This window comes from Equus caballus, chromosome 6 (genome assembly GCF_041296265.1).
Source record: "Equus caballus isolate H_3958 breed thoroughbred chromosome 6, TB-T2T, whole genome shotgun sequence".
NCBI classification, from domain to species: Eukaryota; Metazoa; Chordata; class Mammalia; order Perissodactyla; family Equidae; genus Equus; species Equus caballus.
This window is the reverse complement of record NC_091689.1, coordinates 19,309,657-19,334,292: the sequence shown is the minus strand read 5'-3', so window position 1 is coordinate 19,334,292 and position 24,636 is coordinate 19,309,657. Positions and strand designations below refer to the sequence as shown.

Genomic DNA, 24,636 nt, shown 5'->3' with positions numbered 1-24,636 from the left:
CTATGGAAAAGAGTATGGAGATTTCTCAAAAATTAAAAATAGAAATACCATATGATCCAGCTATCCCACTACTGGGTATTTATCCAAAGAACATGAAATCAACAATTCAAAGAGATTTACACATCCCTATGTTCACTGTAGCATTATTCACAATAGCCAAGACGTAGAAGCAACCCAAGTGCCCATCAATAGATGAATGGATAAATGAATGTGGTATATATATGCGATGGAATACTATTCGACCACAAAAAAAAAAGACAAAATCATGCCATTTGTGATAACATGGATGGACCTTGAGGGTATTATGCTAAGCAAAATAAGTCAGACAAAGACAAATATTGTATGATTTCACTCACATGTGCAAGATAAACAAACACATAGATAAGGGAGAACAGGTTAGTGGTTACCAGAAGAAAAGGAGGTAGTGGGAAGGTGAAAAGGGTAAAGGGATACATATGTATGGTGACGGATAAAAACTGGACTATTGGTGGTGAACACAATGCAGTCTATACAGAAACTGAAATATAATAATGTACACCTGAAATTTATACCATGTTATAAGCCAAAATGACCTCAATAAAATAATTTTTTAAAAATCTACTGATCTTTGAATATTTTTCTTCTCCAAGAGTAGTGCTATTTATCAACATAAATTTTATGGGTTGACAAACTACTCAAATCCTTAAATTAAGAACATCCAGCTGTGGATCTTTAGGACCCATAATCTTTGTTACTATCTTTGAGTTTCTTGTAGTTTCACAAACAGTGAGTTGGAATTTACAAGAAGGGGATAATATCACCAGTAGTTTCAAATGACAATGACAGCCTCCTCACTTAATGCAGAACAATTTAATCTTGCTTCCCTCCAGGTAAGGAAACAAGGAGTTCCCTTGGCAATGGAAGAGCTGAGATTTAAAGCATAATCCTTGAAATTCTTTAAGATGAGGCACAGTCGATATTTGTCAGCTAAATGTGGCAAATAGTCACCAATAGGATAGCATTTTCTTTCAAATTCAAGAATGAGTTCGCTCTGAATAACTCAGACAGGACCTCCCAAACACAGAGTCACGTACTGTTAGAGCTAGTACGTTTTGAAATATTTAGTTTAGCAATTTCAAAGTGTATTCTAAGGAACACTAGGTTCCACGAGATGATCCACAAGAAAAAAATTCTAGGAAATCTATTAACCCGCTGTTTTCCAAAACTACTTGGCCACAGAACCCTTTTTCTCCATAATACCTATTAAAATGACAAAGAACTCATGACCTACCAACACCTTTTGAAAAATCCTAACCTGGTCACATAATGCATTTTACAAAAGATGAAGCTGCTCTCCCCCTCTCTCCCTGAATTTAACCGATTTCTCCAAGGTCCCCCAGCTAGTCCCTGGGAGAGCCAGGACTAACTTTTAGTGCTCCTTCTACGCTGCCACACTCTCTTACCAGAGGAACCTTTTCTAAATGGCAATTTAATCATATTGGACTTCCTGATAAACAGCAAGATCATTAGTCATTTAATGTTAGTTACGTTTGAAAGCTTTCCCACAAAAAGGTTGACCTGAAAGAGGTTAGTATTATATATCTCTCCTTTCAAGTTCCTATTTCAAGGTTGGTTTTACCTGGAGTGAGAGGAAATTTCTGTCTTTCCAGAACAGTTCCATCTTGAAGATATTTCAGTGTTTCTTACCACAACACCCTTTCAGTGCTCAGTATTTTTAGCTCATTGTTTTCTATTTTGGCAGCTGAGAAGCTGCAGTTTGTAATTTTACCTCCAGCTTCATATTTCTTCTTAAAAGTGAATACAATGTCCTGTTTATAATAATAAAATCACTAGTTGGCAGAACGACATTAAATGGAAAAAAAAAGAGAAAGCAATTGGAAAATTTAGAGCAAGCAATTTTAAGTGCCAAGTTTCACATTTGTAATGGTCCGGTGGAGGTCACTGGGCTTCCTTTTTCTTGAGGGAATAGTAAAGAAATAGATATCCACAAGTTCTCCTGTGAAAAACTATAGAAACCACTTCCACTTCAATGACACTCATAGTTTTACTGAAAAGTGACGTGACCTAACTCCCACAATATTACTAACTACAAGAGAAGTATAAAAATCAGTTTAGCATGGTATTTTCTCCCTAAAATATTTAAGTTTTCATTTTCCACTTTAATTGCGCTTTTAAGCTTTGGCTTCCTATTCCAGTTTAGCAACAAAGGAACAAAACAATATGAATGAAATTAGAAATAACTGGAGCCAGGCTCAGAAATAACCTTGGGGTTTCTTGGGCTTCTGGTACAGCTCCTTTAAGCAGTTGCCTTGGATATATTCTCTTCCTGATCCCCAAAGCCTTGCAGTATTGGTGTTTTGTTGTTTTTTTTAACCTCAGATGCCCTGCTAAAGAGAGCTGCAGGCTGGTCTAGGCCATACAAGCAGGGATTCTCCAGAGACTGGAGCTGAAGGTCCAGAAAAATGGTGCTCCCAATCACAAGGGGCACATCGCCCCTAGGAGTTCACACCAGCCTTACTTCTTGAAAATTGCTAACCAACCATTTTTCTTTTCAAAATAAACACTATTTCTCTCAACTTCAGTTTGCAAAATATTACCCCAATTCCACTGGACTAAAAAAACTGGAATTTTACTGACATAATTGGATTATGAGGTTTAAAGATTGATGGAACTTTTCTGTTCCAAATATAATTGTTCAAATACCAAACCTAAACGGATATGTAGAAGTCCTTACGTAGCCAGAGTAACACTGCAGGCTCCACGGCAGGGTGGCCCGGCAGGGCGGGTCGAGACCCGAGGAGTTGTGAGCCCTGTTATAGAAGGATCTGGAAGTCTTAAGGGAACATATCACCTTTTCTGCAGCCACAGCCTATCACTAAAATGAAGACCACTTTAGTCACTCTAGTTCCTTCTATGCCTGCTCATTTCTCAGACCTCAGCTCAAGCACCAATGACTGCGGCAGTCTGCTCATATGAATATAGGAGCACTTGCCATACTCTGCTATAATTTATTTGAGTATAAACTATCTCACTGAGGAACAATAAAGTCCTGAAGAACAAGGGCTGGGCCTTACTTGCCTTTGTATTTCTAGTGGCTAACCTGGTGCCTGGCATATTTTTTGATGTATACACACATATATAAATAGTATATGTAAATGAATGTGTATGGGGAGAAGAAGGGAGAAAAAGAAAAAAGACATAGAGGATTTTATTTAGGAGTTTACAGTATACGTATTTATTTGTAGCACATGTTTTTTAGCATGCCATGGGACTCATTCCCAGTTCTTTTGATATTCCTAGGAAAATTAATAATGATAAAACCTCTTTGAAGGCACTGGACCTCTGAGCAGGAGAAATCACAATATTACAAACTCTTCTACCAAGTACCTCTCTCCTCTATTACCATTCCATATTTGACTATTGCTTAATACATTTGATTCATGCTCTTCTGCCACAAGACAGTTCCGTAAAAACAGAGACCACATCTATTTTTCGTCATTGTTGAATGCCCACTGCCCATGGATGGTGTTCAACAAATATGTGTTGCTTGAAAAACTGAATAAATGTATCCCAAGACCAGCCAAAGAGAAGGAAAAGGTAATTAGATCCAAACACTTCAGCCTACTATGGACTTCTCTTCATGTTTATTTTTTATTGTAAAAAATAAGAGATTAACCAGGACTACATAAATTAACCAGGGTGCCCTCACGCAGTTTGTGGGTCAGCTGGTGAAGTGTGGAGATGAAAGGGGCAGTGTTCCAGGACACAAAGACAATGACCTTGGCACTCTCATTGGTTCCTATGCTTTCAGCCAACTCTGATCAATGGGTATTTACCCATGCCCAACACACGGATTTATGGAAATTATCTCGTTTTAGCTAAACTAATCCTTACAAAATAGGCAAGTGGCTAAAAAAAGATTATTGCAAAGATATACAAATTGAAGATAATGCTAAACTAGTAATACTTAGACTACTAACACCAGGAAAATGGCAAAGTTGACTCTTCTTCTACACCTAATATGAATTCATCATCAGCCAGATTATGATTTCAATACAATGACTGTCCATCACATGATACCTAGCAGATACTTAAAAAAAATTAAACACACTTAATCTGTCCCTTGAAGGTAAAGGTGACATTTTAACAATGAGAAAAAAAGTTACTGCTGTTTGAAAATAAAATAAAATACCAACTCAAGTTTTAAAGATAAAATTTTAAGAATGGATATTTTGAAATGTTTCCACTGTTATACAATTTGGGAGCCTAAAATGATCTAAACGTATAAACTACAAAACTGCTCCTATCTATACACTTAAACTTTCTAATAGAACTTTCTAACTAATTTTTTTTTTTTTTTAAAGATTTTATTTTTTCCTTCTTCTCCCCAAAGCCCCCCGGTACACAGCTGTGTATTCCTCGTTGTGGGTTCCTCCAGCTGTGGCATGTGGGACGCTGCCCCAGCGTGGTCGGATGAGCAGTGCCATGTCCGCGCCCAGGATTCGAACCAACGAAACACTGGGCCGCCCGCAGCGGAGCGCACGAACTCAACCACTCGGCCACGGGGCCAGCCCCTCTAACTAGTTTTTAAAGATGCCAACTGAAGAATAACCAAGAATTATGAACCTATTTTTTAAAAACCTAAAAATGCGGTACCTTTCAATTAGTCCACAAGAACTGACATTATGAGAGAGAGAAATTTATTAGCTGGATTTCAAAATGAATCTGAATATAACTGGTGAAGAGGAGTGAAAAATGAGTCTTATGATTTAGTAAGCTCAGCTCACTTCTTCCCAAGATAAGAGGCATCTTTTTCAGTTATGATAACCATTAAAACCAAAATCAAGTGCCAAAATATACAAAACTTAGAATCAGACCTTTGAGTTTCTGTATCACAAGTTGTTAAAACAAAATAATAATAAAAAAACACTATTCAATCACATTGCTTTCACCAAAAGTAAAATTATTAACATGAACAGTTTTATATACATTTTTTAAGTAAAATAAAATATTTTAAAATTTATTTCATTCTCAGTTTTCCATTTTTATGTATGTTTATAATGTACTTAATAAACTAGTAAAGCAGTAAGTACACTTATAATTTTAAAATAAGGAAACGTTATTGGGACTGCATGTTCAATGAAGTTTAGAGATTACTACTTTCGGCATCAGGAAGCAGTTGAAAATTTTAAGCCAAAGGCGTAAAAAACTCAGACTCAAATTTTAGAAACATAATCCTAGAGATAATAGGTAAGGAGAAAGTGTTTGGAAGTTAAAGTGATTTTTTTAAAAAAATCCCTGTTACTCTGCTAAGAGCAGAGAGCATCCCATAAGCTCCCGGTGTCTTTGGATCCTTTCACAGGACACATGGGTATATTTTAAGAGAGACCTTCTGTGGTCTAACCAAGAAGGCAATGGGGCCAAAGAAAAAGAAAAGGTGGAGCCATAAGACGGGAACCTAGAGCAACGCTGGGCTCTATAACTGCTGAAGTGCCTGACTGCTTATCTATAGGCTGAGTCAGACTAGGAAATGCTGCGCACCTCTCTTTCCAGATAGTCCCATTTATAATTTTTAAAGGTTATTTTTTTAAATAATTTGAATAATAGGGCAATTTATAAAATGAAAAGTAAAATATCATCTAACTCCTACTACTCTACAGACTCCATGCATGGGTAATCACTGTCGACAGTTCGATATATTTCCTTCCAGACCTTTTCCTATGCACGTATACTTTTATGTGTACATATATATGTATGTGTGTATATACATTTATACAGTTTTTATATTATTTTACTTTAGAAAGAAATAGCCTCATTCATATTACTCTGAAACTTGATTCTTTCACTTCGCAATATACAATGGCCATCCTTTTAGGACAGTCCACGTGGATCTAACTCCTTTTTGCAGCTGCAGGGAATGCTATTTTATTGATATGACTTACACTATTTAAGCATTCCTTTATTGATAAACATTAGCAGTGTTATTTCTACAATAAAGCAGCAACAAACATTCTTGTATATATTCTTGCACAATTCTTTGATGAAGATGGATTCCTGGAAGTAGAGTTTTTGGGAGAAAGGTACATTTGAAATGTTGATAGCTACTGTGAAATGGCTATGCTAACTTATACTTCAAACAATAAAGTTCAGCCATTCATCTTGACCTTCTTTTCTCATTAAAATGTTTTATAGAGTCCTAGATTTAAGAAAAGATGTCTGAAAACCAGCCCCTCAATTTGTATATGACAAAACAAAGGTTCAGAGAGAGTAAGCTTATGGGCCCAAGATCTCAAAGCCCCTGACAAGATTACTCACTGGCAGGAGGGTCCGTGAAGAGTGCTTATTGCTGAAAGCTAGGACAGCAACTTGAGTTAACTGACTTCAGATACAATGTGTGTTCTATCAGAGCTACCAACAAAAAGGAAAGGGGACTGTCATCTCCTTTTCCTTGCCTACCCTCAACAAGAAAGGCAAAAAAGGCAGCAAATTCCTAAAGGACACAATAGCAAGATGGAACACAGAAGAAGGATTCTCAAACTAGGAGGAGTAACAGGCACCAAGAGCTGAAGGTATCATAAGTTCAGCTGCATGCAGCGAACAAGGGTGGCAGAAAAGGCTCTGACACGGGATGACCTTAGCAAAAAACCTTCCACAGCCTCAGTGGGTTGCATGAAGAGTTTCTTGGTTCTAAATATCTCCATGTGGCATCCAAAATGAATGCCAGTTCTGAAACCAAATTCTGAAGAGAAATATCAGAAAAGAACTAACATCCCACAATGAAGAAACATCTTCAAAGAAGATGTTGTTATAAAAATACCACAAAAGTACTTTCCAACAAATTCCAGACCTAAAAGTAAAGCTTTAAAATGAAGCTCCAAGCACAGAGAAGTCTTGAATCCTTTGCTCTGTGCCCAAAGAGGCCCATTTAAAGGAAGGCTCTTCTAACCAGATAACACTGTCTTAATTCAACCAGACCTATGGGGCATAGCAATGAGAAAAGAGGGTAGCAACTGTACCTTTTGAAATTAGAATGGTCTAGAATAGGGGTCAGCACACTTTTTCTATAAAGTTCAGAGAGCAACTATCTTAGGCTTTTCAGGCCATATGGTCTTTGCTGCTCTTGTAGTATAAAAAGACAGCCATAGATAATATATAACCAATTAAGCATGGCCATGTTCCAACGCAACTTTGTGGATGCTGAAATTTGAATTTCATATAATTTTCATGAAAGATTATTCTTTTCTGACTTTTTTCAAGCATTTAAATATATAAAAACCATTCTTAGCTCATAGGCTGTACATAAACAGGCAATGGGCTGGCTTTAGCTTGCAGGCCATAATTTGCCGACCTCTGGTACAGAGCACTTAATTCTCAATTGAACTGAACTTGAATGTTTGTGAAAAGATGGCAACATCTGAGCCCAGCTCCTAGGAAGGTTAAGTTATAAGTTATAAGTTTAACTCTTAAAGAGTTTCAGATATTTACCTTAAATCTCTCCTCTTGTTGAATTCCTCCGGTGGAATTGTCCAGGGCAGGCCTTGAGGGAGACATTCTAGAACTTCTGAAGAGAAATCAGAGAAATCCACACCATACTCTGTTAGTATTCCTTCTGTTTCAGGCTCGATTTCGCCAGCCTGCCCAAGACTCTTAGCCAGCTGCCTGCGGACAGGACAGAGAGGAACAACTCGTTAGTGAACAAGTAAAATGTCGGCACCTGTTTCCTCTCTAAAAGTGACCCCGGAAAGTCTTCGAACCCCCTGTCCTTCCCCCAGCAGGAACTCCACTACCAGTGATTGGGGGGCCAAGCAGAAGGACAACGATACTCTTGTCCTATTAAATCCATGACTACAATGTAATTTTACCTTTCTTCAGGCATTCTGACCTGGGGCATGGGGCCAGGTGGCTTTTCTTAGGACCCCTACAACTGTTTTTCACAGAGAAGTCACACTGATATTGTTAAAAACTTTTCTCAATTCTTTCTCTTGCAAACACCTTTAGAGACAATTCTGATCAACCCAGTTTGCTGTTAAATCATTAGTTTCAGAGTGCCTATTCCTTAAGTCATGCTCACTAATTAGATCTGATGTTTATATTTATTTCACAATCCTACTAATTTCTACCTTAATATTTTTAAATATTTTATCTAAACACAAAAGTAATATATATTCACTGTAGAGAAGTTGAAAAGTATAGAAATGCACCAAGAAGAAAGCTAAAATTATCTGTAATCCAGTCACCCAGCAAAGTACCATTCACATTGTAGGGTACTGGTCCACTAAAAGCAAAATTGCATTTAAAAGGGCATTTAATAAGATAGTCTTGACATCATGAGTGGGGCTCCACCTCTTAGAGGGCAGATCTCACTCTTTATCTGTGGGTTATCTACACATACATCAAAAATGATAGCTCTCCATTCTCGTAAGTATTGGCATGCCACATACAGACCACAAGTCTAAAGTTGTGTGTTAGATACAGACAGTCAATAGGAAATGTGATATGAGTCTCGAAAGAACTGCCTTTGTGGAGGGTGTTGGGGAGAGCAAAGATGGACACCCCCTCTGTTGTGCAGGTCTATTCATCCACCAGCGTGATCTAGGAATCCACCCTCAGCTATTCCTGCAAGGAGTTTAGCTCTGGCATTAGGGCCTTCACTGGGGCCATTCAATTTCTTTGAAGAAGATTCTGTTTCCTTCCTAAAGGTAGATGCCTGGCTGCCAGAGTTCTTAGGTGCACAGTGGTAGAGGGAGACTGGGAATGTGGTTGCCTCAGATGCAGACTTTTAACAAATTCTCATCTTTAGCCGTGCTACTAGAACATGGCAGTGGTGGCAGCAGGGCTAGCCCCATTTCTCACACACCAGCCAAGAGAGACCAGCCCACAGTTGACACATACGCCTGCCCACCAGCATAGGCTCTCGGTACCCTGTGGGTTGACCTGTGGACTCTAGGTAGCCTGTAGACTCCTCACATACAATGTGGACTCAGACCAGTGCCTTCTCCCCAAACTTAGGTGGTGATCTCCCAGGAAGCACAACAAAAAGCCAAAGACAGCAAAAATACAAGGAAAAAAATAACAGGAGGCTGGCCCTGTGGCCGAGTGGCTAAGTTTATGCACTCCGCTTCAGCGGCCCAGGGTTTCACACGTTCGGATCCTGGGCGCGGACATGGCACCGCTCATCAGGCCATGCTGAGGCAGCGTCCCACATGCCACAACTGGAAGGACACACAACTAAAATACACAACTATGTACTGGGTGGATTTGGGGAGAAAAAGGAAAAATAAAATCTTTAAAAAAAATAAACTAAAAAATAAAAAATAAAATAAAAAAATAAGAGAAAGCTATCTGGAAGATCCACAAATATCTGGAAATTAAACAATCCATGGGTTAAAGAAGAAGAAAAAAAGAATTATAAAATATTTTGAACTGAATGAAACGTATCAATATTTGTGAGAAGTAGCTAAAGCAGTGCTTTGAGAGAAATTAACAGCATTAAATGCTCATATTAGAAAAGAAGAAATCAATGATCTAAGCTTCTACCTTAAAAAACTAAAAAAAGAAAAGTAAATTAGACCCCAGATAAACAGACGGAAGGAAATAATAAAGAAACAAGAATCAATGAATTGAAAATGAACAAACAAGAAAGAAAACTAATAAAATCGAAAGCTGATTCTTTGAAAAGAGAATAAAATAAGTTTCTGGTTAGAGTGATTAAGAAAAATAAGGAGAAAAAGTCACAAATTACCAATATCAGGAATGAGAGAAGGGATATCATTACAGATCCTACAAACATTAAAAAGATAATAAGGGAATTAAAAATGACTTTAAGCCAATAAATTCAATACCTTGGATGAAATGGATAAACTTCTGGGAAGATACAAACTGCCTAAGATTATTCAAGCAGAAACCAATACTTAAATAGCACTATATCTGTTAAAGAAACTGCATTCATAGTTTAAAATCGTCATACAAAGAAAACTCCAGGCCCAGATGGCTTCAATGATGATGCTACCAAGTATTTGAGAAAGAATTAGTACCAATTCCATACAATTTCTTTCAGAATATAGAAGAGGATAGAACACTTTTCAACTAGTTTCAGGAAGCCAGCATTACCTTGATACCAAAATCAGTCAAGGGATTCATCAGATCAATATCCCTCATGAACACCAACTTAAAACTCTTACAAAATACTGGCAAATAGAATTCAGCAATATATAAAAAGCATAATACATCATGACCAAGTAATTCAAAATTTGTCCAACATTCAAAAATCAATATAATTCATATTAGCAAACAATGAAAAAAACACACACAATCATCTCAATAGATGCAGAAAAAGCACTTGACAAAATTCAACATCCATTTATGATCAAAACTCTCAGCAAGTGAGCAATAGACAGGAACGTCCTCAACTTGATTAAGGGCCCCTATGAAAATCCTAGATCTAATACCACACTTAATGGTGAAAGACTTAACGCTTTCCTCTGGACCAGGAAGGAGATAACGGTGTTCACTCTCACCAATACTATTAAATACAGTATTAGAGGCCCAGTGGGTGCCATAAAGCAGGAAAAAGAAAAGGCATACAAATTAGAAAGGAAGACTTCCACATTGCATCTAAGTGGGCCAAATGACTACAATTCCCATCATAGAAGTGACCAGCCTCCTACATAATGCCTAGCCTCTGTTTACAGAAGACTCCTCTCACTCTATGAAAACCAGTAGCCAGCATACTGTGTGTAATCAACTCAAGACTTTGAACATGAAGAGAAAAATGCAAAGACAAAGAAGGGCTCAGGATTCATTCACGGCAGCTAGAGTGGTTTCTAGTGATTGTAGTGGTGGTGGCAGCAGTGTCTAGTGGCAATGGTGTCCTGCAAGAGCAGTGGAAAGAACTGTTGGCATTGTCGCCAATCCAATCCTGATAAAAGATGATGGTCGGACTAACTGGGAAAAAATATTTGCAAGTCATACATCCAACAAAGGCTTAATATCCATAGTATATAAAGAACTCACACAACTCAACAACAAAAAATCAAACAACCCGATGAAAAAATGGACAGGAGACATGAACAGACATTTCTCCAAAGAAGATATATGGATGGCCAACAGGCACATGAAAAGATGTTCATCATCGCTGATCATCAGGGAAATGCAAATCCAAACTACACTAAGATATCACCTTACACCCATTAGAATGACAAAAATAACTAAAACAAATAGTAACAAATGTTGGAGAGGTTGTGGAGAAAAAGGAACCCTCATACACTGCTAGTGGGAATGCAAACTGGTGCAGCTACTATGGAAAACAGTATGGAGATTCCTCAAAAAATTAAAAATAGAACTACCATACAAGCCAGCTATCCCACTACTGGGTATCTATCCAAAGAGTTTAAAGTCAGCAATTCCAAAAATCCCATGCACCCCAATGTTCACTGCAGCATTATTTACAATAGCCAAGTCATGGAAGCAACCTAAGTGCCCATCAACAGATGACTGGATAAAGAAGATGTGGTATATACATACAATGGAATACTACTTAGCCATAAAAAAGAACAAAATCGTCCATTTGCAACAACATGGATGGACCTTGAGGGAATTATGTTACGTGAAATAAGCCAGATAGAGAAGGACAATCTCTGTATGACTCCACTCATATGAGGAATTTAAAAATGTAGAGAAAGAGAACAGATTAGTGGCTACCAGGGGCAAGGGGGGTGGGGGGTGGGCACAAAGGGTGAAGGGGTACACCTACAACATGACTGACAAACAATAATGTACAACTGAAATTTCACAAGATTATAACCTATCATTAACTTAATAAAAATTAAATTAAAAAAGACAATGGTTGGACTTCTTGTTCTTGGCTCTCTAGAGTTGCCTTCATTCCCACTTCGTTTCAAGCTGTTAGAGCCTCTTACTGTTTCTGTGAGCCCTTCAATATTCTTCCAGTAAATTCCTTTTCTGACCAAAGTTGTTTTCTTTTGTTTGCAACCAACAATCCAAACAGCTAAAGACACAGGCCTCAATTTTCAAAATGCCAATTAATTTTCAAAATGACTATTATCTAAGTTCACTAGAATGAAGTTCCCATTGAGGATTTGGGGGACCTGTTGTCACTGCCTTTGAAATTTGAAGAATATTTTGGAAATTAATTAGCATTTTGCAAATTAAGGGGATTTACCCATCTAAACCATTTATTAGTCTCACAGGTTTCTGAGGTTCTGTTTTCTACATTCATCTCTTAATACTGATGTCTTTAACTATCTGGGTTCTTGGTTGTAAGCAAGAAACTAACTCTGGTTGGAAAATAAATTTATTGGAAAGATATCACAGAGCTCACAGAAACAGGGAGAGACCTGGAGAACCTGAAAAAGGGTTGGAAACAAAGAATTACATGATCCACCTCTAAATTCTTGATTCCAGACTAAGACGAAAACTCAGGTATTTCCTATGTATATCAAAAAAGTATTTTGAATCTCTTGCAGCTGCCAGGCTAAGACAGGAAAGAAACTTTCAAAGGGTGATAAATCATTATATCATTGAATTCAGGGTCTCAGTAAGTCTCTCACATGAGGAGTGGGGATACTAATCAAAAAAAGTGAGACTCAGAGAACCAGACCACAGATATATACAAGATATTACATAGGAGGATGTAGAGAGGTCTCAGTACCTTGGATGCCTAGTTCCAACTGACCTTCCATTGTCATGAGTCATAAGTGGACGACCATAGCATTACTCTAAGGGGTAGTCTCTGAAAAGACAATAGAGCAGAAACTTCCTCCCTGAGGGCAGAACTTCAAGCAATACATCCATGGTCTACTCTGGCTGAGGAGAGATGGCCTGACGAGCAGTGGCTACAAGTTTGGCCAGATGGATAGAGACCTGAAAGAAGAAAAACTGGAGGACTAGTAACAAGGACATCTGGGGAAAAGATATGTGGATGAAACGGACCTACTGAAATAAGCTCAGAGTATGACTATTTGTGTTCCATGAGAATGTTCAGCAAGACTTCCACTGCGGAAGCAGGATGATCTGCCCTGAGAATGTCAACCAATCTCCTCCCCCAACCACTGCAGTGCTTGCTCAATGGGCACAAGAATAAAGCATATGGTAGCAGGAAATGATCTCCACAGCAGGGACTGCCTCTCACTAATGATACCTGGCTACCACCCTTGCAGGATGCCAGTTTGCCAGCAGCAGCAACCAACTCTGAGCCTCTGATACAGAACCCTGGCAGGAGGACCCACCAACTCCTTGATAGCAGGTTTGCTGGGCTCTTCTATGATGACAGGGCGGTAATCTCTCTCTAGAAGAAGAAACACTAATTCTAGGTTTGGGTTTGCTACCGTCATTGATGCTACCCACCGTGCTTGTATAAACACCACAATCCATAGATTTACCAAATATCTTTTAAGCTATTATGTTATCTCACTCAACATTGTTTGTAATCAAGGATTTCACCATTTGGAAGTAGCAACGCCCACTGAATTCACTCATTAGAATGGAGTAATAATGTACTAATGGACTAAGTTGGAAGGCAACACCTTGTGAGGTTGGAGTGCTATCCTTTAGGATACAAAATTGCTCTTAGTATCTTAGAGCCACGCACATGGCCTGGGAACCAAGGGTGCAAAGGAGGAGTTGGGCCTTTCAATATCATACTTAAGATCCACTCACAACAATACTCACCTCTATAGCTGAGAGGTTTTATTGCCTCCAGGGACACAGCCGTGATTCCTCTGAATTGGAATCTGAGTTTCCAAGAACCCCGATTGATATAACAAGGCATAAAACATACCACCCACTTCCTTCCCGAAAAAATATACTTGCAATTCAAGCCAGTTGAGAGATGACTCAGAAGTAAGGATTCAAGAATGGCAAGCAATAATATAAAGAGGTCAATCATATATTATGTTGAGACATATGAAATTGCCAATATTTGACCCTTTTTGTTTTTACTATAAAACTCAATTCACATGATTCTACCCAAGAGCGTTAAAAATCACATAAAATAATTACCCATATATATAATCAGATAGCATACATAGTTTCTGGGAGAAGTAGAAACAATGAGGTATATCATATACTGGTTTTTAGAGAACTAAACTAATATGAAAAGAAACATTGTTATATGTGGTAGGAGTCTCAGTAAGTCTTTGTCAGGCAGACTTAAAACCCAGTGGGAATCCTACTCTTAGCTGGTGAGGTCAGAGTGGCCAAAAATGATTACCTTATGCTTGAAGAGGAAGAAGGCCTAAAAACTTGAACAAAAAAGTATTTTATAGGGGCTGGCCCCGTGGCCGAGTGGTTAAGTTCACGTGCTCCGCTGTAGGCGGCTCAGTGTTTCGTTGGTTTGAATCCTGGGTGCGGACATGGCACTGCTCATCAAACCACGCTGAGGCAGCGTCCCACATGCAACAACTAGATGGACCCACAACGAAGAATATACAACTATGTACCAGGGGGCTTTGGGGGGAAAAAGGAAAAAAATAAAATCTTTAAAAAAAAAAAAAGTATTTTATAATATCCAACTTTTAAGACATAACACTAAAATCCAGAAAGAACTCATTATTTAAAAATGGGGAGAGAGGGAGAGAAAGAAGACATCCCAGGCAGTCTACTGAAAAATACTGCATGTAAAAAAGAAGAAAGGAAGTGGCAAAAAAAATGGCAGAAGGATAAAAAAATACTCTGTATGTATGTGGCCACAGACATGACAATCTTGACAGACGATACTTGCAAGAACTCAAACACTGGTGAAAATATCACCTTATTGCATAAGGAATAAATAAGTCACAAAAGGAGATAAAAGCTAGTGTTTTAGACCCAGGAAATAAGTAGAAAAGAACAATAAAAGCATCACAAAAATGAAGGTCATACAGAAGGTAACTAAGGAAGAATGGACACTATTTGAACAAAGTAAGGATCACAGAGAAAAAGCTCCAGAGAAGTGAAGAAAATGAAATCAGAAAGTATAAAGAGTTAAAAAAGATTCTAGAGAAAGCACACAGACGTGAAAGGCAGACGAAGGAGATCCAGCATTGGCAACACTGGTGTTCCTGAAGGAAGGAACTAGAAATACGTAACAGAAAACATCTGCAAAGATATCATTCAGACAACTCTCCTGAAAGAAGAGACATTTTACAGATATAAAGGGTATACAATTTCTTAGGAAAAACTAATGAAGAAAATCACCACTGAAACGGATTCCAGTGAATTTGCTAGATTTCAAAGATGAAGATTTCTAAACATTAAGAACTTGGAGAACACAGTTCTCATAAACCCTTTCTGAAAAACGAGGTGATGAACTATGGCCTACCAAGAGATGGAGAAACTTCTCCAAAAAGACAACCAGAGCTGAGTACTGGATCCTCTTCTGTGGGGATGGGAAGTGAAAAGGAAGGAGATCATAAGCAAGCAGGTGATGACGGACCTAAGATTAATTGTCGAATGAGTCATATCAGACATTGGACCTGTACTGAAATTAAGAGAAAAAGAAATTTGTCTTTTACTTTATTTTATTGGTGCTTTCTGTTCTGGCAAAAATTTTCACCAGGCTATATTCTGAGTCCAAAGAATCTTGCTTTGTTTACTGAAATTACAACATGGCTCATAAAGACAAAATTATATTTTGGTTATGGGTTCCAAACGTGATCAATGACTCCAAGTTTCTATTAGTAGTAATTAACATTTATTTTACTAAGTTCCAGAGAACATTTCTCAAGTACCTTATTTAAATAAATTTATTAGAGATTTTCATTGGAGATATGTTTGACAGCAGCATAGACTTGACAGCTTGCAAGAGATAAAAATCTAACAGGTCAGCATGCTTAAAGAGCTTATGCTTTGGGGCCTTAGATGCCCCAGAAAGAATCCTATGCTGTCTACTTACTCATAAAGTCTCCTGTCACTCTGAAAACCAGAATATCTCGAGATCTAAACAAAAGCAGAATCTACTAGGGAATTGACTTATACATTGTGCATTTGTCTTACAGAAGGGTTTGTTTTTATTTTAATTTCAGTGTATATTTAAAATGAATACTGAAAGGGGGCTGGCCCTGTGGCCAAGTGGTTAAATTCGCGCACTCCGCTGCAGGCAGCCCAGTGTTTCGTTGGTTTGAATCCTGGGCGTGGACATGGCACTGCTCATCAAACCTCGCTGAGGCAGCATCCCACATGCCACAACTAGAAGGACCCACAACGAAGAGTATACAACTATGTACCAGGGGGCTTTGGGGAGAAAAAGGAAAAAAAAATAAAATCTTAAAAAAAAAAAAATGAATACTGAAAGTGACTTTCCCTCTCACGCATTATAGTTCAAATGTTACAGTTTTCTAAGTAGTTTCTATGTCTTCTAGTCACTGTCCAAAAAGATGGCAACAGTTGCTTTAGGACAACTATAATTCAATGTTGCATCAAAACGTCTGGCTTTTCTCTTAAAAATCACACTTCAGGGGCCCACCCCGTGGCCAAGTGGTTAAATTCGTGCACTCCGCTTTGGTGGCCCAGGGCTTTGCCAGTTCGAATCCTGGGCATGAAGATGGCACCGCTCATCAAGCCTTGCTGAGGCAGCAACCCACATGCCACAACTAGAAGGACCCACAACTAAAAATACACAACTATATACCAGGGGGCTTTGGGAAAAAAAGGAAAAATAAAATCTTTAAAAAAAAAAAACAAAAACACACTTCAGCCTACTCTGCATTAAAATATATCCTTCAAAATAACTTAGAAGCTCTCACAAGCCAAGAGGACCCCAAGGAGATATGACAACTAAATGTAATGTGGGATCCTGGATGAGAGCCTGGAACAGAAAAAAGACATTAGATTTTTTAAAAATCAAGGATTTCTGAATAAAAATATAAACTTTAATTAATAATGTATTTATATTGGTTCATTAATTGTAACAAATGTACCACACTAATATGTTCATAATAGGGAAAACTACATGCCGGAGTATATGAGAACTCTCTGTACTATCCTGACAATTTTTCTGTAAATCTAAAACTGTTCTAAAAAATAAAGTTTATTCTAAAAAAACTTAGAGTTGAAACAGAATAAAAGAAGTAATCTAGATTTCCGATAACAGGTAAATGATAAACTAAATCATGGCACATTTGTTCAACTGATTATGCATTTTAGAAAAATAATTTTTAAGATGTAGCAAAATAAAAATGACTACGACATAGAATTTAAGAAGTGATATATAGGTGTAGTATAATTTACGTAAAAACATTTACGAAAAGAGAATACCTAAAAATAGTGCTGTTTTCGAGATAGAGGACTATGAGTGACTTCTCTATTTTCTAAACTTCCTTTAATATCATAACATTGGCTTTTTTTAAATTATAAATTGTGGAAATATTTATCATAATCTAATAAAAACTGTATTGCCCAGCATTGGTTGCCTACCCAACATTCACTCCCCTCTTCCTCCTTCCTAACAGAAACCTAATCTTTTTCACACAGGGAATTCATCTTCAGTTCCAGAGGCATTTCTTCATTATTCTAATAAAATCAGGGCATACGGGCCAGCCTAATGGCCGAGTGGTTACGTTTGCAAGCTCTGCTTTGGTGGCCCAGGGTTTCCCCAGTTCCAGTCCTAGGCATGGACATGGAACAGCTCATCAAGTCATGCTGAGGTAGTGTCCCACATGGCACAACCCGAAGGACCTACAACTAGAATATATACAACTATGTACTGGGGGCCTTTGGGGCGAAGAAGAACAAGAAGAAGAAGAAAAAAGATTGGCGACAGACGTTACCTCAGGTGCCAACCTTAAAAAGGAAAAAAAAAAAAAATCAGGGCATAGTTCCCCTGGAGATTATAATTAATATCATGGTTGGCAGGCAGGATTGGCCCCTCCCCTGTCGGATGGGATGAAGAAAGCACGTAGCCTGACCTTACTGGCAGCCGTCTTCATGGCCACAGAGAATCTACAACTAGATCATTGAAGACAGCAAAAGGCTATCTGACAACTTTATCAAGTCACTGACAATACTGGGCCTGGAGCCTGCCCAACCTGTGGACTCCCACTTATGGGAGACAATGTATCCCCTTATGATTGAAGTCACTTTGGGTCAGGGTTTTCTATCACTTGCTGCTAAAAGCATCCTAACTAACAGAAATATTACAAAATATCTTCCATGAGAAGTAAACTTCCCTGTCCCTTCCTTCACTCTGTAACAGAAAATGCAAAGCACTTACTACCAAAAACTAAATCTCAGGACTGTTCACTTCATGTATGTTGTAGGCATTCATTACATACCGACACGGTACTGCTGGTTTTCATCCGTAAAAATACTACAGATGGCTCCTTCCTTAAGCAATATATTCCTATCTTAAAGGCATTCCCTTTATGACTTCCATGTTGAACTAGGTCCACAAAACATACACCAAGTTCACTTTACTTTCATGGAGCAGAGCAGCAAGGCCAGGAAGTCATCCCTGTCTCCAGAGCAGGCCTCCCTCCTCCACACATCACTCTCCTTGGTTATATCTCCTTTCTGGCACGTGTCACTTGCTAGCTGTGTCACAGTGCTTTAGGTACATCTCTTCATCAATGGATAGATCATCCTAAAGAGAATAAACATTTCTTTATTTCTGTATTTTACACTGAGACCTGTACATCTTAGGTGGCCAATACACGTTGGTTGAATGAATAAACAAATAAACAAATTAATACTTTTGAGCCTGGAAAAAAAGCATACTATTCTTCCTTGAAACTCCAAAGGAAAACTAAGAAAACTGAAGGCAGTAAAAACAAACAAAACCCAAAGACACATATTTAGGTAAGAGTCCTTTAACAACCAGCTGCCACATTAGCAAAATTATTAGCATATCAAAAAAAAAGAGGAACAAGAAAAAAATGTCTGCTACTATTGCTTTTACTCAAAATTGAACTTTCATCACTTATTAGTATGGAAAATATCTCCTCCCCAATTGTGAATTGCCAGTTCAGGAAGAAAAAACAAAAGTTACAGGGATTAGAATGGAAGAAACAAATCTGTCACTACTTACCATTGATATTATTATCTATATGAAAAATCCAAAGGAAACTACATCCAAAGTATTAAAATTAATAAGAAGATTTAGCAAGACAGCTAGATACAGAATTAGTATACAAAAATTAATTGTAATTCTATACAGCAGCACCAAAAACTTTAAAAATTCAGCTTAAAATGCCTGTTCTTCAGAAGATAATCATTAATAACAGGAAAAGACAACTCATCAACTAGGAAGAAGATATTTTCCACGTCAGTAACTGCTAAAAAGATTACTTTCCAGAATATATATTCTTTAACTCCAAAAAATCAAATGACAAACAGCCCAATTAAAATTGAATGCTAAAATGAGTGGGTGAAAGTTTAAGTAGAAACAGAATAACTGCATAGTCTCAAAACAAAAATCTTCCCCAAAATATAGTATAATAATTACAAGGGGAAAATAGTAAGTTGGGAATCCTGGCAGAGACCACCTTAGCCTAGTGATCAAGGTTAACATCACCAGCAATACATACTGACATCATGTACCCCCTGATACGGTACACATCACCTCTGTGGTAATCTCCCAGTAATGCCTAATCTCAATCTAATCATGAGAAAACATGAGACAAACCCAAACTGAGGAAACTTCTACAAAATCACTGACCAGTACTCTTCAAAAGTGTTAATGTCATGAAAGACAAGACTGAGGAACTGTCACAAACCGGAAAGACTATAGCAACACGACAACTAACTGCAATGTAGGATCCTGGACTAGATTCTGGAACAGAAAAACGAACTTAGGGGAAAAACTGCTAAGATCTGAGTAAGCTCATACTTTATTTAATAGTATTGTGCCAAGGTTAATTTCTTAGTTTTGATCAATATTCTGTGGTAATGTAAGATGTTAACATAAGGAGAACTCTCTGTAAAATTTTTGCAATTTCCGTAAATAACCTAAACAAAAAATTAACTGTTATAAAAATGAGTAAAGACGACATTTCCTAGAAGAGGAAACATAATGACCAAAAATATAGGAAAAGATAAAAGCAATCAGAAAAATGTAAATTAAAATCATAATGAGATACCATTTTGCACCCAATTAATTGGCAAAAATTGAAGAGTCTAACAATGTCAAATTGTTGATAAGAATGTGAAGCAAGAGAACCTCTCATACACTGCTAATAGGACTAAAACTGACTACAGCCACTTTGGAACATGGTTTGGCTATAAAGCTGTAAAGTTAAAAGTGCACATATGTGTGATACAGTAATTGTACTCTTCAAGTCTAGAGAAACTTGGGTTAGTGAGCACGGGAATGTTTGTAGGAGCGCTGTTTATAATAGCAATACCTTAGTTCAACCCAAATATCTTATTGCTAGATAAATTATGATATATTTTAGGAAATGGAAATATGAATTAAAATGAATGAAATATATGAATATATCTTAGAAACATAATATTAAATAGAAAAAAGCAAGTCATAGGAGAATATATGTAGCATGGTATTTTTTACAAGGTTCAAAAACCAGCAAAACTAAACAACATTTTTAGTGGTATAGATATGGGTAAATTATAAAGAAAAGCACATTCCAATTAGAATGTTTGAGGCACTGATTACCTCTAGAGGAAAAATTTGGGGTTAGAATAGAGAGGAACAGTGTTGTGATATATTTCTTAATCTAGGTGGTGAGTTCATGCATTGGTTTTAATATCAAGATTCAAAAACTATACAAGTGTTACATTTATTCTCTTATCTGTGAAACATACTTTGTAAGTAATGTTAATAAATACTTTTAAAGCAATATTTTAGACAAATGTATACCAAACGTTTTACAGTGATCATTCCTTGGGGTGAAATTCTGGAAAATTTTTACTTTCTATAGTATATGTTTTAAATAAGTTTAACAGTAAATATATAATATGTATACTTTTGGAAAAATTAAAATTAAAAATTTTTCTTCAATTTGATCCTGCAATAATAAATAGTTGGAGATAGAAAGCTTTCCTCATTAATTTATAATGATCACCACTTCAAATTTTCTCACTCACTAGAGTGCCTGCACAAATACTGTTCCTATTCACAATCAATGACATTACAACTGGGTCCTACTGTAAAATGAATCCAGACAGTGCTGAAACCACATTCCCAACTCCCTACAGTTGACAGGTGGAGGTGGTGCGTGTATGCATGTGTAAACATTCTGTGTAAATAAGCAATGGGTCCACTGCTCTGGGTGATGTGTGAGTAAAAAACCTATTGGGGAAGGAACCAGCTACAGATATAAGAAATTAAGACAAGAAAGTCCTTCAAATTGGCCTCTTCGCCTTAAAGGAAATAAGAACACTCAACAGTCAACATCAGTGTTCTAAACCATCCATCTTCCTTTCTCTACCTCATATTCGTATAAAGATTTAGCCCTAAAACTAGGCTATACACAGGAAGACAGTCACACGTTCTTGTAGTGACTATCACTACCGTTATTGCTCTCAAATCAATGCTCCCACACATACTGGTCCATGTTGGAAACTCTATGAAAACAGATAAAATGTTATCAGATTCCTGAGAACCTGCACGTGGAGAATAATCAAACATCAGCTACACTTGGGCCTAGAACTTCAGTAACAATACACAGTGAAAACAAATGGGGGGCAAATACACAATGTCTTTGGCTGTATATTTTATGTATTATGTTCTATAATCTGGAGGAGAGAACATGTTATTTCCCCTTCCTCTGGCTCAGTAGTATGACATGGCAGAGTCAGCAAATCAGAAATGGGGACTTTAGGAAAAGTGAGGGCGGATCCATGCAAACATAAAAACGGGGAAAAGAAGCAAGGCCCAACAATACTGAATGATTTCAGGGAAGGCCTTGAAACTTGACAGTAAAGAGCTTAATGTTGAAGTGAAGGAAGCAAAGAGGAGGCTGAAAGCATTTAATAAGAGAAGGCTAATGAGAGCTGAGTTTCTCTAACACTAAAATAGTATTCTCAAAAAGATGTACTAAAAATTGTGGATGAAACTGACAACCATAGAAAAAGTGTTCATGACTGCACACAGTGTGAGGAAACGAACAAGTTGGAAATCGAAGCCTGGATCAAGACCATACTCCTCTATTCCTTTTACTTTTGCTCTATTTTGACCAGGATACTCTCAGTGTTGAAGACACAGCTTTTACCAAAACTGATCCTTACAGGCCACCAGGTGGAGCCCAACAGTCACAAGAGGAGAGCCCCCTCCTCAGCCTGATTTGCTTTTTGTCTACCAGCCAGCTAGAGCCACACTCCCCAAAAAGCACTTAGAAAGTCTAAGTTTCGTCATGCAAGTTCATAGGATTATGTAACTCAGCCTCTTCCTCAGACGGGTCTTCGATAAGGAATACACCCTTGAAACAGTGAAATACTCCTTTTGCACAGGGGGAAAGATTGATAGAGCTATTTTTCAATTTGCTAATCCTGTATGATATGCCTCAACGAAACAAACTAATTTTTCCTGTTTGGTTTTCTACCGACCTAGTTACTGTTTCATTTGCCTACTAAATACAATTTAATGTAATTTAATGATCACCTCCCCAGTTCATATCTACCTAATAAGAAATTCAGGATCTATCAAAACTGACTGGAATAGTAAAAGTATTTGCTTCCGTCAGTCAACAAATATTTCTGACTGATAACTGACACATTATGGGTGCAAAGCTGGGAGACGAAGAAGATACCAGAACGGATGCCCACCTCCTCCCCACCAACCAACCCTCCTCCACCACACCATCATCAACTGGAACTTGCCTTCCTCCCCTTTTGCTTCGCCCAGTCCCTCTCTGCATGGAACCTGCTGTCCTTCACACTCATTAAAATGAGTACTGCAACCCACTCTCTGTTTCTCATTTCAATAGCCTTCTGTTAAGCCCAGACAACCCCATGTTCAACGGGAAATTTCTCAATCCTATGCATTTCCCTCCTCCCCATCTCTGAAAGCTACCAAAGTTTGCTAGAGAAAATAATACAAATATGTCAATTTGCTCTAGGTCATTGGTGTCACATATCTTCAGTTAGTCTTCAGGGTTGCCAAGAAACACTATTATATTCTTCACAGTAGTTGCTGTAAAACTTTTCCATTTTCTTCAAGATTTACCCTTAAATATTTGAGAAGAAGAAACCATGACAAATTTAGGGGGAGGAGACCGTGATATCTCCATGCTCATGACATCTTGGAAGGGAAGGCTGGGACTGTAAACTCTAGACTTCGGGATGGCAGATTTCACAAAGATCTGAGAAAACATAGGCATGAATTCCACTGCAAGAGTTTCTAAAAGGAAAGATGACTTAAGAGTGTTTGGAAGCTCTTAAAACTGCACATCTGGGGCCAGCCCAGGGGCACAGTGGTTAAGTTTGTGCATTCCGCTTCAGCGGCCCAGGGTTTGCAGGTTCAGATCCCCAGCATGGACCTACACATGGCTTATGAAGCCATGTTGTGGCAGAAACCCAGGGCATTAAAAAAAAAAAAAATAGAGGAAGATTGGCATAGATGTTAGCTCATGGACAATCCTCCTTACCAAAAAAAAAAAAACCCCACTGTAAATCTGATTCTATAATTACAAATCATCCCAGTGAGGAAGCCAATGTGGCTTTTTAAGTATCCTGGATGAGAGTCTAGTACTAAATATTAAAAGTATTAATATGTTGTCATCCATATCAAAAAGCAGTGACCCCTAAAAGCCAGCAAGGGTTCACTAAGAACAGATTACCTTCAGGTTTTTGATAGCATTATAGGACTAAGATTCATGAAAATGTTGTAGATGTGATGTATAGAGATGAACAAGGCTCAAGTGAGATCCTCATGACAATTCTAAGAACAAGATGAAAAATAACTTTCCAACAACTAGAGTTTCCAGTACTGTAATACTCTTTGGACTCCCAGTAACTGGAGGCACCAAAGTGCCACTAGGGGCACCAGAGAAGTGATGCTTACACTGAAGGGGGCACCAAGATTGATGGCCTCCTTAAGGCCCCTTTCTACTGAAATCATAAAGTATCCTCTTAGTTTGTGCATTCTATTTAATCCTTTTGTTAAAGATTCTAAATTTGGGGTTTTCTACCTAAGTTTATATACTGGCTGTATGTTGCTATCAAGTGTTGATTTCAAAATCATAGAACCTTGGTTCTCACTACTTTCTGTTCCAAACTCCTTCTCCTGCATTTTCTAGCTGACTTATGGTGCAACATCTTCCTAGTCAACCCAGTTGAAGATCTCAGGGTCAAAAAATCATTTTCATCTACCCATTTGACCAGCCAGCTAACGTTCATTGAGTATCCTTGTCCTAAAGGAGCTCATGACCAAGTAAATAACTTACATAAGCAATTACAATACAAACAGACAAGAGCTACAATAATTGATGTATTATGGTATTTTAGAAACTATGGGAGCACCCAGGAGGGAGGACTCATAGTCAGGGAACATTTCTCTAGTGGGCAACTGGGTTAAACGTGAGTATCTCACCAAACAAACCCTGGGGAGAGGGGAAAGCCACTGCTGCGGGAAGTGTAGTGTGCAAAAGTTTGGAGCTACGAACAAACACAGTCCACTTGGGAAACAGCACACAATGAGGCCTAAGTGAAGGGAATGGCAGGAGCTGTAGTTGCTCTCAGTGATTT

General features: G+C 37.9%; 1 protein-coding gene across 33 annotated transcripts in view; it reads right to left on the bottom strand.

Moving 5' to 3' along the window:
- Nucleotides 1-24,636, bottom strand: part of DIS3L2 (DIS3 like 3'-5' exoribonuclease 2) — a 344,867-nt gene that overhangs the window by 166,599 nt on the left and 153,632 nt on the right. For all 33 annotated transcript variants that reach the window (XR_011439882.1, XM_023642560.2, XM_023642568.2 and 30 more), the window contains one exon: nt 7,486-7,659. Coding sequence is in view for 32 of the 33 variants with exons in the window: in XM_023642560.2 (XP_023498328.1) it covers nt 7,486-7,659 (174 nt within the window). In the remaining variant the exon portion in view is untranslated. The remainder of the gene's footprint in view (nt 1-7,485; nt 7,660-24,636) is intronic.